Raw genomic sequence first — 17,956 nt, forward strand, 5'->3', positions numbered from 1 at the left:
GCTACACAGTAGTTGGTTCCATTTTATTGGATGAATTAAATAACCTCCTTTGCAAAGCCTTTTGGGAGTTACATCACTCTAATGAGAAAAGAGTTCTCCTGTTTTGAAGCAGAGGGCATATAGACTAAGACTTTTCAAAGTGCTGATTAAAAAATAAAGTAACCTAAAATATAAAAAAAAATGCGTATTAGGTGAAAACTGGCTAGCTTTCAATGCATAATTTACTGCACTTATCAAGTATTATCTCCAGAGTCACAGGCCCCTGTCAACTAGACTAACTGTTCAGACATTCTCCCCATGAGAGCTACCCATGGGGCGATTTATTTCTCCTTTTCACACCTGTGCGTAATGAACTTGGCAATTTTCACAGAAGAAGATGGGAAAAATTTCAGGCTAAAAAAAAAAAAAATCAAGGTGAAAAATAAGAGCTTTTATAATTCATCTCCATCTAAGCTCCCTATAGCAGACAATGCAATACAAAAAGTACAGACTCAACTCAAAGAAAGCTCCAGAGGTCACCAGTCAATGGCCTCTCCTCCAGCAGCACTGAAAGAGATGAAGAGCGGTATAAAGGGCAAAGGTTTCAGGGAAAACAGCCCACCTTTGTCTAAATAGAACCTTTGAGGTCAAGAAGTTATTTGTTATGAAGGACAGAGTTTTGTTTTGTTTTGTTTTTCCCCCAATAGGCAAGGGATTTTCCTAGGAGGAAAGTTGTCCATAAAGTGTTTATTAGTCTTAAAAGAAATACATTTTCCATTTGGAAAAAAATGAGCTTTCAAAACTTATCCCTCACATCATTTTAATCACAATCTTTTCTCCATGGCTACACCTGATCAATTCTTTGTGTGTTTAACCATAGTCATCAACCCAAATGAAGTCAACTTAATTCAGTTTTCTGTAATTGCCCATTCTCCTCATTAACCTTCTCCAATAACAAAACATTCTGATAAACACGCCCCCCCCCCAAATATATGTGCTGCTTTTTGTTGACGAAAAAATGAAGTTGTCTGAAGCTCTGGGAAAATCCTATCGTCATGTCAATTCCGAAAAGAAACACAACGCAGTCCTAAATGAAGACCTGCTAAGTTGTTTCCCAAAAACACGTCCTCACACAGATCCTCAATTCCAGAAGGACTTACTGGTGAGGCCAAAGCCACTGCCGTACTCAAGGCAAACTTCTTCCAAAAATGAAGTAATGAGGACTCCTGGTGTGAACTGGTGACACTTTGGAGAGTGTCCTTGAAACAAAATCAGGAAATAGTAAAAGAGAAAGAGAAAAACGAAACACTACCTTTTTATTAATTTTGTAAAACAGCTTTATTGAGATGAATTTTAATACCATAAAAGTCACCCATTTAAATATAAAACTTAAGTGAGTTTTGTAACTTCACTGGTTGCTCAGCCATCATCAAAATCTAGTTTTAAAACATTTATTTCCATCACCCCAATACCATTCCTTGTTCCCACCCTCAGCCCCAGGCAATCACGACTGACTTTCTGTCTCCATAGTGTCACTTTGTTGTTGTTGTTGTTGTTTACATTTCTCTTTCTAAAGAGATAAGGAAAATAAACCAAGGGCATTTCCTATAAGCAGTGGGATATTATTTACTAAGGAACGACCGTGTCTAAATAGTCTTCAGAATTCTTACAGGAATCCAAGGGAATCATGGACACTTGGGTTGCTGGATGAGTCAGAACAGAGTCCTTGTGGTCTTTAAGATTTAGTTGTCTCTCTTGTTAAAGATAATGGACTTACATAATTACAAGAGGTTTTGACAATAAAAGAATACTATAGCAAGCCTGTTATCTTAGCTAAGAAAATGTCTGCATTTCTAAAGTTAAAAACAAAAAAACTAACTTTCAAGTAAAAGGGTAAAAGCCCAAGCATTCCTATAAAACACAGTTACATATTATTATACTTTTGCTTGTGATACATTACATTCTAGTTCTTTAAACAAAATTATATGTCAATGGAATTAAAATATAAAAGTTCCTTCTGAAGTATAAGGTACACTTCCCCCTACCCAAAGCTCTCATCTGTATATTATTCTAATGTATTTTGAGTATAGCAAATATATCAAACTATCATATTTTTGGTTGACTAAATACTTTTATAACCACATATTTCCTTCCTCCAGCATCTCTGTATTTTAAGAAAGTTTTGGCTTCAGGTTTATCTTGCTTACACCCTGATTTCCAGGTATCCTTCCCGCTGGAAGGCACAGCCTGTTCCCAGAAATGTACTAAGTATTTTACAAAGAGCCTTTTTGGTGTTTGAAAGAGAAAACTGTTTTGTCAAGTGATGAGCAATTAAAACACATACACACACACACACACACACACACACACCAACTACTTCACATGGGATTCTAAATTTGGGGAAACCCACAGCACTCTTTCACTTGAAATGTTGGTCACAAAGCCTCAAGAGGTTATTTTAAGCTACTTGTAGGAAACTGATATTTGCTGTGGTGTGCTCCTATGTGTTTAACTCTTTGCATCAATAAAAACAAGTATTAGTTTCGTGTCTTTAATGTGTTCAGTATTTTATTGAGGATGGCGCAGGACCAAGCAGCATTTCCTTTCCTTGCACCTAGATGGGGTGGCTGTGAGTCAGAACCCACTCCAGGAACCTATCAACTTTACAACAAAGAGTTCAAAACACCCCATGGCAGTTACTGAAGCTAGAGATTTTGAAGAAAACAAATGCTTTGCAGAAAGAAACAGATTTTGCTGGCCGCTTCCCTAAGTTCTCAAAGCATATGGAAGGTCTGCGTTCCCGACATAACTGGAGGGCATCGCTTTCCGTTGGCTTTCCTCGGGAGTTCCAGAAGGTTGTGGGTTCCTCCCTTTGAAGATCTTCTAAAGCAAGTTAGACTTGCCTTTGCCTGAAAAGGGGGCTGATGTCATGAATTGCTAAATGCTATAGATATCTCAGATTCCCTTCCCAACTTCCGAGTTTAGAGGAAAAGGCAGGGGAATCTTAAATGGGAACATTCCAAGTTCTAGGGATAGATAACAAGTGAAATATTCATAATAATAAAAAAAAAAATCCGGGGTGGGGTGGGGAAAGGGGTTGGGGTTGGGGGAGGGATTCTGTGATGAAACTGCAAAAAGAAAATGCGTTTGGAATGCAAGAAAGCAAGACTGCAAGTGGCCTCTTCTCGGCTCTTAGTTATTCTAAGATCTCTGCTTTGTGTGTAACGGGCACAGTGAACTTGGGCTGGGACACGAAGATCTTTCTCCATAACCCGTCCAACTTTCCAGCACCGTTTTCAGGTCGTCTGCTAAACCGCTTGCACTTTCAGTGGAAATGGGCAACCCATCTCAATTTAGCAAGAAAGTATTCCTTCACACACACACACAAAAAGCTGTTTTGCCCTTTCAGAAGAAACCTCCTTCTCTGAACTTCGTCCAGATCCGCTAAGCGTCCCGCAGAACTCCTTGTACTTAAGAGGGACTCAGTGAAGGATCGCGCTCTCTCCGGCGCTCCCCTTCCCCGCTAGAGCTCCAGCAGAATCCCGCAGGTACTGACTTTAGAGGAAGAGAGAAGTTGGAACAGGAAGCTATGAAGGCAAAGAAAGTGAGCCCCAAGTCAGTGCACATTAGAGCCAAGAAAGAGACCCGGAGAGAAGCCGACCCCGCCCTGGGACTGCAAGTCTGGATTCCTGCAGCTGCAAGGTGGTGGCTACTTTATGGTATTTTCCTCCCCCCAGAATACATCCCAGTAAGCAGAGATTTTTTCAGAGGTGACGCAATGTCCTCAAACACCCGACGATGAAAAAGAAAAAGGAGGAGAAAACTTGCAACCCCTTCGCTCCACACACCACCCCCCTCCGTTTCCTCCCAGTCTACCCCTTTACAGCCGCCTCCCATCCCCCACCGCCACCACACAAAAAAAGTTTGACGACTGCAAAGGAAACCGAAAAAAGTTCTCTCGCCCCAAGCCTGGCGAAAGATCAGCATCTCTTTTGTTCGCGGAGAACCCACAGTCCCCCGTGACGTCACCCCGAGCCCCGGCCAATCGGCGCGCGGTCGGCGGCGGCGGGGGTCGGAGGGGTGGGTCGTGCGGGTGCCTCCTCCCAGGCGCCCGGGGCCTCGCGGGGGGCGGGAGAGGACAGTCCCATATAAGCCCCGGCTCCCCGGGCTCGGCCGCTCGCGCCGACTGCGTTGTGCTAGGGGAGAGGGAGCCCCAGGCGCGAGTGGGGAAGAGGGGACCGGCAGCCACAACTTGTCCCGCACTCTCCTGTCCCTCCGTCCCTCTAGACCTGGTCCCCTTCCCATCATCTGCCTCCAACCTTCTCGGAGGCGTCAACTCCCGGAAGGCTCTGGAAGGGACTTTTCCTGCAGTTTGCAAAGGGAACCAAACTTGCTGGGAACTTCCATCCTGAGGGCGTCTCTCCCCACCCCTAGTCAAGATGCTCTGGGGTCCGGGGCCCGGGCTGCTGCTACTGGTCGTCCTGTGCCTGGGGACAGCGGTGCCCTCCACCGGAGCCTCGAAGAGCAGGAGGCAGGCTCAGCAAATCATTCAGCCTCAGTCCCCCGTGCCTGTCAGCCAGAGCAAGCGTGAGTACCGGCCGTGGGCAGAAACAGGCTTCGAAGGGATGGGAAAGTAAAGTCAACCAAAAGTTGTGGCTGAAGTTTGGCGCGCGCGCCCGGTTGTACGTGCGTGCGCGCGCTTTAATGACAAAAAACCACCTTGGGACACAAAAGGTTCGTCGTTAGTGAATGAGTGAGAGCAGGAAGATTTGCAGGCTTGGGATAAGATAGCTCACATGGGACCGAGGCTCACTAATGTCCTGGAGTGTTCTTATCAGTTCACGTTCAGATGATCCTGTGAATTAATAAAATTTTGCCTTTAAAGAGAAAAATGATGCTTGCCTTTAAATTTTCCATTTGGGCTTTAGTGTGGCCCTCACTGTGCCTTGCCTATTTTCCGTGTTACTAAATAATTGGTTAAGTATTTTCAAAATGGGATAGCAAAATAGCTATATTGCTCCTAACTAACTTGAAAGAGATGTAACTGGTTCAGATGGCTGGCGTTGGGGCCTCTCTGGATATTTCACCAGGAACAGGAATAGGAATTTATCTCCAGTTTTTCAAAGACACACCCTCCCCTTGCCTGGTCCTTCTTGACTTTTTACTCCAAAAGAGCATTGAAGTTCCTTGCATGTTTTAAAATGTAAATCCAATTATCTGCCTTTCCAAATGTTCCCACTCCTTTGATGTAGACCTCTGGCCAGATGGAAATGACATCATTGTATAACATTTAGCTGAGTGGACGGAAAAAAAAAGGCAATTCCTAAATGTTCATGTGTATAAATTATGGTTAATGATTTTAGTAGCTAGTTTCTGTATTTTAATATAGCATTGCTTTTAACACCCCTGGTGTTCTCATGATTCATTTATTATTTTAAGTTTGTTACTCAAGCTCATCAATTTAGTTGTGTAAGAAAATTCCGTAAGTTGGAGGAAAAAATGGATGGAAACTTAACAATTTTTTTTTCTTCTGTTCTTTATAGCTGGTTGTTATGACAATGGGAAGCACTATCAGATAAACCAACAATGGGAACGAACCTACCTGGGCAACGCCTTGGTTTGTACCTGTTATGGAGGGAGCCGAGGTTTTAACTGCGAGAGCAAACCTGAACGTGAGTGGTGGGAAACGAGGTCGTTAGTATTTTTTAATAGTTGGAGAAGTGGTGTTAGTTAAAACTTAGCAGTCATAAGTAAAAAAATATTTATACCATTTTTCTAAAAACATTAACTGTGACTTCATAAGCATTTAATAAGTATCTTTGCTTTCCAAGTACCACTTTTACCTTTAAAACAAGCAAAACAAACTGTCTCAAACTAATTCTTGAGTCTTCTTTTTGTTTTACTCTCCCAAAGTTTGTCATAAGAAAATGAAAGATTTTGTGTGCCCTCCCTCAAACAAAATGCTTATAAAATTTTAATTTATTAGAAAGTAATGTTAAATCTTAAATGTGAAGATTTTGGGCCAGAGAAATGCTTTGGGCACTACATTTCGAAGAGATTTGTCAACTGCAGTTCAACACAAAACCACTGACCCCCTCAAAGTTTGTCATCCTTTAGGCCCATTGATAAGTTTCTTGTAAATTATAGCAACTCCTACAGAGAAGCTCTGATAAGGCTAAAAGAAAAGAAGTTAGATTAACTAGTGTTTGTGCCTGGTGGGAGGTGGGGATCTTAAGACTGTTTGCTTTTTGTGTGGACCTTGGTTTGACTTCCTGAGTCAGAGATTGGAATCTGCAACCCTTTCTTAATCAAGTTGTTCATAGTAAAGTACTTTATATATATCGCTTTTTTCCTAAGGCAAAGCTTTCTAGTTTTCTTTACAATAGAATTAATTTACAGATGAGTTGAGAATTTGTCAGAGGTTGAAAGCTGAAGCCTTGCTAGAACCTAGGATAAAATCTAGGTCTCTTGCTTCTATTTTTTTAACTTTAAATGGGAAAATTCCTAAAATGGAAAAGTACATTTTCCTTTATGAGATTAGTGGAATAGAAAAGCTTTTACATATGTGAGTCTCACGTGGGCTTTCCTTCTCCCCTCAGCTGAAGAGACCTGCTTTGACAAATACACCGGGAATACTTATCGAGTGGGTGACACTTATGAGCGCCCTAAAGACTCCATGATCTGGGACTGTACCTGCATTGGGGCTGGGCGTGGGAGAATAAGCTGCACCATCGCAAGTAAGAAAGCCCTCTTGTGTCTTTCTTCCTAACTTCATAGGCATTTTGCAAAGTGACACTAACCAAAGCCAAACCAAACCAAAGACATTGCCTTTGAGTCAGTTCCTACTCACAGTAACCCTACAATACAGAATAGAACTGCTCCCTGAGGTTTTTAAGGCTATAATCTTTGTAGAAGTTCAATGCCACATCTTTCTCCCGTAGAGTGGCTCATGAGTTGAATCTCCAACTTCTCTGTTAGCAGCTGAGTACTTAACTATTGTGCCATTAAACCTCCTCAAAGTGACACAAAGTGTCATAAATATGAATTGCTCCATTACCATCAATGTCACTTTTTTATTATCCATGACTCCAAAACAAACCAAACTTACTGCCATCAAGTCGATTCCGACTTATAGCGACCCCCATTGGACTTCCAAGGTCATAAATCTTTATGGAAGTAGATTGCCCAATCTTCCTTTTGTGGCTTTGAACTGCCAGCCTTGTGGTTAAATGCCTTAGGCACTACACCACCAGAGCTCCCCCTATCCATGACTAAAACTCACTGCCGTCCAGTTGGTTTCAACTCATAGCGACCCCTCCTTGGGTTTCTGAGACAGTATCTACAGAAGTAGATTGCCTGATCTTTCAGAGGAAGGCTGGTAGATTTGAACCACCAGCCTTCTGGTTAACAGTCAAATGCCTTAGGCTCTATGCCACCAGAGCTCCTTTATCCATGACTAGATACCCTTAATTTTGGGATTTACCTCTGGTGAACAGATATTCTATGTGACTATCCAACTGGTTCCTGTGGTCCTGGAAGATGGGTCTGAGCACAAGTGGAATCAGTGTTTAATCTGTGTAGGTTATGAGTGTAAGTGTGTGTGTGTGTATGTGTGTGTACATAGTGTTATCCAAGTGGATCTCTTGAGTTCCATTCCAGTAAGAAATGCTTAGAGGAGATGCCCTTTTAAAATTACCTGGGCACCTTCAAACCAGACTGATGGTGTGATTATCTACAGTGATTGGGAAGAGGGTCATAAAGAGTGAACCAGCCACTATATAGTCTACTCTTCTCGTTTGCAATACAGAGACCTCTTGTATCTCACAGAAACTGCCCAGTTCTTTATGACTCATAGGTTATACCCTGAAAGCAGAGCTCTCTATTCCCAGGAATAATATGGAATGATTTGCCCAGTAGTGTTCCCAGGGTACTGTGGGGATTGGGCTGACTCTCATCAACTCTAGTTGTATTAAGACAGTCTTTCCAGTATGAATCATAGGATTACCAATAGATTCTATTAACATAGCTCTTTTTTTTTTTTTTTTCCAAATTCATCCTTTTTAAATAAGAGTCACTTTAAAAGCTTTGTCCAAAAGAATAGTAAATCATTTGTGAATAGTACCGATTTGCTTTCCCCATGTTTAATGTCAGGGATTATCCAAGTTTATTGGCAATTATCAAGTGTTTACAATCTAGAGGACAGTTCAGTCTTTGGATATGCCTTTGTGTTTAATGGCCTAGAAAAACACCAGGATTTCCATGCTTGACACGTAGATGTCTATTTGCTTTCCCCAAAAAGTAACATTTCTTGCCTAGGGTAAAATACAGCTCACCATACCCCTGACGGCAGGGGTGCCATGCCAGTGTGGCCTCTTCACTGAACTAGTCCCAGGCTCAGCCTGGTGTGCAGGCTGGAAGGCCATGCTCTGCGGCCTTTCTTTTCTGCTTTAGGACCCAATTTCCTGTGATCTCTCAGGAGACCTAGCATTTATAGCTTCTTCTTTGCCATTCAGTTTCTCTGTGGTTTCCTATTATGCTTAAGCAAGACATTTAATTGAAATGACCTGAAATGACCTAAAATGACCAGGCCGGTTAACTTCTCCCCTTGTCTCTGATGGGAAAAACTGTCCTCTGTGTCTCTCCTTTTGCCAACCTAAGTATCCAACCAAGATGGAACATGATATATTTTTTGTTTGTTTGTTTCTTGTTTTTAAAATGTCCTCCACCCCACTTCTCTTAACATTGGCTTTTTATCTTGAACAGACCGATGTCATGAAGGGGGCCAGTCCTACAAGATTGGTGACACCTGGAGAAGACCACATGAGACTGGCGGTTACATGTTAGAGTGTGTGTGCCTTGGGAATGGGAAAGGAGAGTGGACTTGCAAGCCCATAGGTGTGTGACTTCTTGGAGGTGGATATGGTGTGGAGACATGTAGTTGTTATGTTGGGTTGAGCCAAAATCACATCTATGTGGAAAAGAGATCTAAATTCTAATAAGAAGTAATCAAATAGTAATTTCATTTAAAATAATGAAATGTTACAAAACCGAACTCATTGCTATTGGGTTGATTCTGACTCATGGTGACCACATGTGAGTGAGAGTAGAACTGCTCCATAGAGTTTCCAGTGACCTTTTGGAAGTAGGTCACAGGCCTTTCTTCCAAGGTACCTCTGGGCTGATTCAAATTGCCAACCTTTTGGGTAGTTATCAAGCACTTAACCATTTGTGCTACCCAGAGATTCCTGTTAACATGTATTTCATTTCAAAACAATAAGATAGGGTTGAGAGATTGAGGAAGAAGTCATTTTGTCCAATATCTGATCTCAGATTCATTTTTGATCAAAATATAAATTGTTTGGGAGAAAAAAAAACAATGTTTATGACATTTCCTTATTGGAACGCAGTATATTGAAACAAAATGGTGTGTTTCTTAAGTCTCAAGCCTCAGTGGAACTCTATAGGTACAAGTCCAAGAGTTTCTAGCTATAAAGTTTACCCTGTTTACTTATTATCCTCCAATGCAGAGGTTTCCGTTTTGTTTTGGCTGGGTTCATGCAGAAACCAAATTTTAAATTCCTTTCTGTCATGTTAGGCAATGGTCATTCATAATTAAGTTTAGAATCTTGCATATTCAGTCTTCCCACAGACTGGATGAATACATGTGCAGATTCTTTTCACTGAAAGTGCTGGTAGGAAGTTGGTTCTAGCTGAAACTATGCAGTCCATGTACTTATTAGGAGAACAGAACTTTGGCCTGCCAACTCAGCTTGGGCTCTCTCTCACTTTGGTTACTTACTTTGTGCTTAGTTACAGGGCGTGCCTTTCTTTTTGAACAGAGTACCACTTTTAAAAAAATGTGCCTGGATATTTGCTTACACACTGCACTTTAAATTACAGAGCAATGGCACAATTCAAAATAACATCTTTCTGTTTTCCTTCCAATTTTCCCATAGCTGAGAAATGTTTTGATCATGCTGCTGGGACTTCCTATGTTGTTGGGGAAACCTGGGAAAAGCCCTATCAAGGCTGGATGATGGTGGATTGCACTTGTCTGGGAGAAGGCAGTGGACGCATCACTTGTACCTCTAGAAGTATGTTTTAGATCTTTTCATTGAGGTTATGCTAAATATTGCTTGATTCCTAGAAAGAAGTGGAACACAATGTCACTTAGAAACACATCCAGCATGCTTTGGTAATTTGGATGTCAAGAAAACTTCCATGTCCAACTTGTTCTGCTTTTCAGAGAAGACTACAGTTAGGAAAAAAAAAAAAGGCATCTAGAAGGTTTTAGCTTATTCTACCACCACTGCCATCCAGTTGATTCTGACTCATAGTGACCCTATGGGATAGAATAGAGCAACTGCCCCATAGGGTTTCCAAGACTGTAAATCTTTACAGATGCAAACTACCTCATCTTTTTCCTGCAGAGGGGCTGTTGGGTTTGATCCACTGATCTTTTGGTTAGCAGCCAAATGCTTTAACCATTGCACCACCAAGAGCTCCATTTAGCCTATTAGTTACTAAAAAAGAGCGTTAATATTTATTCAAATGTCAGTGTGTCATAAACTTGAAGATTAGTTGTAAATGTTCAATTTAAGTTAGAAGTACATTGTTTTTTAAGTATTAAGAGCAAAGAAATCCTTAAAATAGTTTGGAAATGCATCTTTTGCCATGTGGGTGCTACGGACATGGAATTGAGCCAGACTCTAAAACATTAGTTTTTCTTACACGTTTGAAGTTAAAATAAGACATAATCGTAAGCAAAACTAAAGAAAATAAAATGTATTTACCTCACAGGTTAAAATGACTTGTCTGCATTAGATTTGAGGACAGTGTTTTTAACTCAGGTTTTCTAAACAGGCTTGCTGGCTACTATAAAGAGCCTAGCCTTGGGCATCTTTGCTGCTGAAACAGAGATTGTCAAGAAGTCTTACCTTAAGATTTCAAAGCTCCTGCTTTGAATTTTCAGACTAATAGCAACTATATAGTTCTTGAACAAAAAGCCAACAAGTATTAGTATTTAAAATAAAATCTTAAGTATTTTAAAGCTATTTTATTTATGTAGCTAGAAATAGTCCCAAAAAACTCACTGCTATCGAGTAAATTCCAATTCACTGAGACCCCCATTGGGTTTCCAAAGTTATAAGTCGTTATAGGAGTAGATTGCCCCATCTCCTTCCCCTGAAGTGGATGGTGGGTTTGAACTACTCACCTTCTAGTTAGCAGACAAATAAATGCCTTATTCACTGAGCCACCAGAATTCTTAAAATATTCATTACCCATATTTGAATTCTTTGCTACAAAAATATTAATGTAATGCTTTCTGAGTTTCTCATGGAAAATAATAAAAATTCTGACCAATCTTTCCTAGAAACTTGCTAGTTCATTAGATCTTTTACGTTTAAAATGTTATGAATCATCAGACTTTTAAGGCCTTTATGGTAATATGTAGTTTAAGACAAATTAGATGTCCAACTCAAAACTCTCATCTATTATTTAAAACTCTAACAGCAAACTGAGAAACATTTCTCAAAGAAAAGTCCTTTAGTCCACAAAAGTTTATAAACATTCACCTTGTATAAGGTGATATACAGCCATACAATGATGAATTGGAAATTAACCCAGCCTTCCAAGGGCACTTAGTAGGTCAGGCAAATGAAAGAAAGATTTATATGTACTTATGATCTACAAAAAACAATTTTAAGGGCTTCAAGAGAAATATTGAAAATAGTGTTGTGGAGGTTCAGGGGAAGAAGGCAATATTGTTAGCTGGAGATCTGAGGGAGGGCCATAACCAGCACCAGCATCCTCGTTATCTTTGTTCAGCTTTTGCTGTAGATGAGATGTGTGTGTGTGTGTGTTGTGTGAATGAATCTACATCCACTGTCAATTTTTCTCTAAACCAGTGATTAGAGAAACTAGTTGCAGTTTCTCTAAACCAGTTGTAGTGATTCTCTGCTTTACAAGCAAAGCAGCTCCTTTATACCCCCATTGTAGCATATAGGCAAAGATGTGTTATAATTTAGAGAATCTGTGTGCCAGGTAGTTGAAGACATAGACTAATGACAATCAAGTTACAGATTAGCATTTTACATTAATAATACACTTTTCCATTGAAAGGATAATAATGAATAATTCAAAAGAAGCGATTAGTGAGGAGATAAGCATAGTCAAAGAAGTTTCCACTCTCCTGAATTTTTCACATAACAAATGAAGAAAGAGGTACTGCTATCTTTTTATAGCTTTGTGGGGGCCACTTGGAGAGGCCTTTTCAGACTGATTTGCCTCATTGTTTCAGTTTTGTAAACACAGGTCCCTATTTTAAGGCAGGCCATACCCATAATTACTGTGAGAAAGCCTGGGGAGAGCCTGACCAGAAACCAAAATAATCAGAATGACAGAGAGTGGATTTGGACAAAGAAACAGTGTGAAAACTTTAAAAAAAAAAAAAAAAGAAAGAAAGTAGATAAGGCTTTTGGGAGTGACAATAGTGCAACTAGTCTAAATCATAACCAGAGTAGTGAGTGAAACTAGACTAAATCATACACCTCCCTTTCCCTTTCCACGTGAACAAATGTAATCCCGTCTTTTCAGAAGTTTGACACCTTCAGCAGCGCTGCTGAATATGAGATTACCCTAGAAATGTAAAAAGTTTACTTACCAAGCAGTGAAGTACTGTGTTGGTTGAATTGAATGCTTGCCAAACTCTGCTTGACTTGTGTATTTAAATGCTTCCTTTCTGACACAGACAGATGCAACGATCAGGACACCAGGACATCCTATAGGATTGGAGATACCTGGAGCAAGAAGGATAACCGGGGAAACCTGCTGCAGTGCATCTGCACAGGCAATGGCAGAGGGGAGTGGAAGTGTGAAAGGCACGCGTCTGTGCAGACCACGTCCACCGGTGAGGCACGGGAGGGCCTCTGCAGAAAGGGGAGACGGGGAAGCATTCTGGAAACGGTTTCTGTGAATCCGTTGTTCATCGGATGTGCCGTTTGAGGATGGTTTTCAGTGTTTCAGCTAATAAGCTGACTTCATTTAGAGAATGAAGTAGTTAAAACTTTTTTCATGTCAAATCTTTTTGGATAATAATTTTAAAATGAAGAGTGGAAATGAATTTGGGAGATAAAATAGCTTTAGCCTCAAGAGATTAAAAATGAGGTTTACATGAATGTTAAGAAGACCTATACAATTTCTCATATATATATATATATATATATATATATATATATATAAACTCCAAAACCAAACTTGCTGCCGTCGAGTTGGATCTGACTCATAGTGACCCCTCCTTGCATTTCCAAGGCAGTATCACCCTCCTTGCATTTCCGAGGCAGTATCACTAGGGAAGTAGATTGCCCAACCTTCCTTCTGAGGAGTGGCTGGTGGGTTTGGACCACCAGCCTTCTGCTTAGCAGTCAAGTGCCTTAGGCACTACACCACCAGAGCTCCCGTATGTGTGTGTGTATAGATATTGACATATATATATATATATATATATATATATATACTCATATAGTAGGTGCCATTGAGTGGATCCCTACTCATAGCGACCCCATGTGACAGAGAACATCCCATAGGGTTGTCTTGGCTGTAATCTTTACGGGAGCAGATCTCCAGGTCTTGATCCCACAGAACCTCTGGGTGTGTTTGAAATGCCAGCCTATCTGTTAGCAGCTGAGCACTTTACCATTGCACCGCCAGGGCTAAAGATATATATTACATATATATTTCCAAAATGTATTTTAATGGAAATGAAAGTTACAATTAATTACATAGCTATTTGCTTCTTTTGCTAAGAAAGAGGAATAAAATATATTTGCTCTGTTCAGCATGGAATATATTTCCTTGTCCTGACATTAAGCTTTTTTTGGAGTGGAAATAACCATTTCTGTGTAGTTTCCATGCTCTGGCAAACTTTTTTTTGCATTCCATAAAATGATGCACAATCATCTTCTTCATGTATTGGCATTTAATATTTGAGAAATTCAATAGAGACTTAGAAATGAGGATGAATGACAGAAAATCCAAGTATTATTTTTAAAAAGATGTTTTAATCTTCTGTGGTGCAAGAAAAAGAATCTTTGCATTGTAGTTTGTTTTGTAAGAGTCTAAAGAAAACAATATGATAGTCAAGGGTGAGGACTTTTGTTTTATTCTAATAGATTAGATCAAGTTTTCTCTATGTGCTGTGCCAGTATGGGTGCTTAACCTCTTACTAATCAACAATTTAGTGAAAAATATTCATTATTTGTTTGGGATTTTACCCGTTAGTGAGTTTCCATCTTATTCTGTGCTTTGAAGGTAAATGAAATTAGAAGGGATAGTATCTTTGAGTTATTTGAATGTTATCCATAAAATCTTTGCTTGACACTCCTTGTCCCAAATTCCTAATATCAGTCTACTAGACTTGTGTAAACTAAAGTGTAGTTGGGAGTTAAGTGGGTATAAACAGTAAGTAAGAGTTAACTAATTTTATTGATGTTATTAATATTTTATTGGCAAAGGCTTTAGTCATCAAAAAAGTTTGGAGAACACTGGCTTAAACCAAATGGAACTTGCTTATACAGGACCTCTGTACTCCTTTTCATTATGACTCTTCAGGTTTGGGTGGTGTATGGGTGCTGTGTTACCCAATGTTTCACCTTGGTGTCTCTTGTCTGTGAAGAATCTTTATGTAGTATTGTTTTGTAGCACTTAGATGCTGAATTCAATCAACCAGACATTCTAGAATCAGTACTGACCCTGCTTGTCTGTGGGTCCAGAACTTCAGGAGAACAGACTTTCAAAACTTTCAATGAAAGATCAGCACATTCTGTTGTCTAGCTTTTAAAGGAAAGATGTCTTAAGAAGATTAGGGCCTTTAGAAAAAATACAACAGAATCATAAAAAAATTCTGAAGAGGAGCAAAACACAGAAAGAGAGACTGTCTAGAGAAGCCAATATGGCTGCCCAGAGCACCCTCAGAGTTACAAAGATAGCAGGAGGGCTGCTGGAAAGTGTAAGGGACTTCTAAAAAACAGTATCAGGAAAACCACTGCCCAGATATAATGAGCTTATGGAAGCCACGAAGAAGAGAAGGATGAGGCAAACCACTCCAGATGAAAGAGAAAACACGAGGCCAGCAGAGAAACATGGCACCGGACACATGCCAGGATGATGGATAGTTCAGTGAGGCTGAGGCATAGTGGCTAGAAGTGAGGCTGGAAGGAAGAGACGTGTGAAGGATGGTGGAGGCACAGACCATGAACTTCCTGGAGTAAGGAGTTATGGAAGGTCTCTGTTCTATTGAGCGGCAGAGAAGTAATGCCTATGTTTTGGAAATGTGATCCCGGTAGCCCCAGATGAGCTGTAAGATGGAGACCATTTGGGAGGCTTCTGTGAATTATTTCTTAAACTGAATACAAAAGCTAATACAAAATGGGCAGGGTTACTTCTTTCCAGTTCGGTGTGGCTCTGAGCTTCTGGCTCTGGAAGAAAGTTGATTGTCTTCTCCTGTACAGCTCTGTGACTTTTCCTTTCTCATGCCCTTAGGATCTGGCTCCTTCACAGATGTCCGGACAGCCATCTACCAGCCCCAGCCTCACCCGCAACCTGCTGCCTATGGTCACTGTGTCACAGACAGTGGTGTGGTTTACTCCTTGGGGATGCAGTGGCTGAAGACCCAAGGGAATAAGCAGATGCTTTGTACTTGCCTGGGCAATGGAGTCAGCTGCCAGGAGACAGGTGTGCATTATAATTTTAGAAGAATAGTATTGACAACGTTTTTGTTAATTAATTTTCAAAAGGTAATATATTCATTTACCAGAAGTATGAAACAATGAAACAAGTAAGAAAAGCTGATACTGCTCATACTCTCATCACCCTGAGAAAACAAAGCAGGATTGGCATTTGATTTTTGTTTTTCCCAGTCTTTTTAATCTATGCATTTTCAATTCCATCCAAAATCAAAACACCAAACCCATTGCTGTCAAGTCAATTCCGACTCATAGCAACCCTGTAGGTTAGAGTAGAATTGTACCATAGAGTTTCCAAGGCTGTTACCTTTATGGAAGCAGACTGCCACATCTTTCTTCTGCCGAGCAGCTGGTGGGTTCTAACTGCCAACCTTTTGGTTAGTAGCCGAGTACTTTAACCACTGTGCCACCAGGTTTCCTTTTCTTTTCCATACTGGAGTTTAAACTGCCAGACGTTGTCTTCGTTTTTCTAAAATGTCGTTGCATGAGGGTTGCTTTATGAATAGCTAATCATCTATATTGTGTTCTCTCCATATCAAATTTTAAGAGCTTTTGTCATATAAACTTTGAATAAGCTAATGCATCTCTTCTCAGCTACAAAAGTAGCTATAGCATTAATACTATTGGGCAATCCTACTTCCGTAGTGATACTGCCTCGGCAACCCAAGGAGGGGTCGCTATGAGTCGGGGCCGACTCGACGGCAAACAACAACAACAACAACATAGCATTAATAATTAGTATACTTGAGTTTTCCCCTATAGTATCCTCATGTATTAATCATGGCACAGACGTGGTCATACATATCTCTCCAGCATCCTTTGAGCTGAATTTACCTCTATTAATACAGTTTTGCAAAAGGAGAAACTGAAGCGTATTAACAGAGGAGGTTAAAAAAAGATGTCAACAGAGCTCAAATGGTGTTCTATCCAAAAAACATGACTTCCTGAGAAACACAGTTTGACTGAAATTAGCCAGATTATCGTCTGTACTCATAGCTTTTTCCTGCAGGGGCACAGGCTTAGTCCATTTGAGCTATAATAGCTGTTGGTGGGAGATAAAGACAGTGCTAGTTACTGAAACTCTTTGGTTATGCTTGCAGCGATAACCCAGACTTACGGAGGCAATTCGAATGGAGATCCCTGTGTCTTGCCATTCACCTATAACGGCAGGACCTTCTATTCCTGCACCACAGAAGGGCGTCAGGATGGACATCTCTGGTGCAGCACAACTTCAAATTATGAGCAAGACCAGAAATACTCCTTCTGTACAGACCATGCTGGTGAGTGTCACAAAGAGGAAACACACTCATGGGAAAAACCTGTTTCTTGTGCCCTTTTTCCTTTTTTAATCGTCAAGCCCCCATCTGGGGGCTGCTCGTTTTTGTTCAGAAGTATGGACTCGAAATGCTGTGCCAATTTAGCTACTAGGGATCCTTCCAAGTTTCCCAGTACCTTTGGGAAATGACACCAACGGAAAAGGCTCTTGTTCATTTATTTTGACACACTGGAATTATGGGGAGATGAAACATACTTCAAATCAGTGGGAAATCCCACAGGGCTGGAGAAGTCACAGGGTAGATGCCTAAGTGTTTTTGCTTATCTTCCAGTTGAAATTATATTTTATTCAGAGCTCTCATTTATTATTTATTTGACTGGGAAGATGAGTAAAAGGTGGATTAAATCTATTCTGGAGATGAAGGTGAATGTACTAAGAAGGCTTGGAACTGTATTATCGCACATCTTTTATTCTGAGAGTGACTCTCTGTGAACTAGCTGCAGAAACTTGGTGTTCTTGGGACCTTCTATAGTAATTTCCTTCTGTCCTCTGGAAAACGCAGTTGTAATCTTACTCCTTCTATTTTTGTATTGTTATGGACAGTCTTGGTTCAGACTCGAGGAGGAAATTCCAATGGGGCCTTGTGCCATTTCCCTTTCCTGTACAACAATCATAACTATACCGACTGTACTTCTGAGGGCAGGAGAGATAACATGAAATGGTGTGGAACCACACAGAACTATGATGCTGACCAGAAGTTTGGATTCTGCCCCATGGCTGGTAAGATGAAGTCCTCACAGACAAATAAGAATGGTGTCCAGTTTATGCTATTTCTCTCATTAGGGCTTAATTTTAAGACAATAGAAAATTATATATATATGTTGTTGTTGTTGTTGTTATGTGCTGTCGAGTCGGCCCCGACTCATAGCGACCCCTCCTTGGGTTTCCGAGGCAGTAT

At 40.5% G+C, this 17,956-nt stretch overlaps 1 protein-coding gene across 1 annotated transcript in view; it reads left to right on the forward strand.

The window, feature by feature from the left end:
- Positions 1 to 4,418: 4,418 nt before the first annotated feature.
- Positions 4,419 to 17,956, forward strand: part of FN1 (fibronectin 1) — an 80,197-nt gene continuing 66,659 nt past the window's right edge. Inside the window, exons 1-9 of the mRNA XM_007959848.2 lie at positions 4,419 to 4,566; positions 5,523 to 5,651; positions 6,579 to 6,716; positions 8,743 to 8,874; positions 9,936 to 10,073; positions 12,731 to 12,889; positions 15,520 to 15,711; positions 16,823 to 17,002; positions 17,602 to 17,778. Coding sequence (XP_007958039.1) covers positions 4,419 to 4,566; positions 5,523 to 5,651; positions 6,579 to 6,716; positions 8,743 to 8,874; positions 9,936 to 10,073; positions 12,731 to 12,889; positions 15,520 to 15,711; positions 16,823 to 17,002; positions 17,602 to 17,778 — 1,393 coding nt within the window. The remainder of the gene's footprint in view (positions 4,567 to 5,522; positions 5,652 to 6,578; positions 6,717 to 8,742; positions 8,875 to 9,935; positions 10,074 to 12,730; positions 12,890 to 15,519; positions 15,712 to 16,822; positions 17,003 to 17,601; positions 17,779 to 17,956) is intronic.

This window comes from Orycteropus afer, unplaced genomic scaffold, assembly GCF_000298275.1.
Source record: "Orycteropus afer afer isolate SDZICR_OR568_19922 unplaced genomic scaffold, OryAfe1.0 scaffold00002, whole genome shotgun sequence".
Lineage (NCBI taxonomy): Eukaryota > Metazoa > Chordata > Mammalia > Tubulidentata > Orycteropodidae > Orycteropus > Orycteropus afer.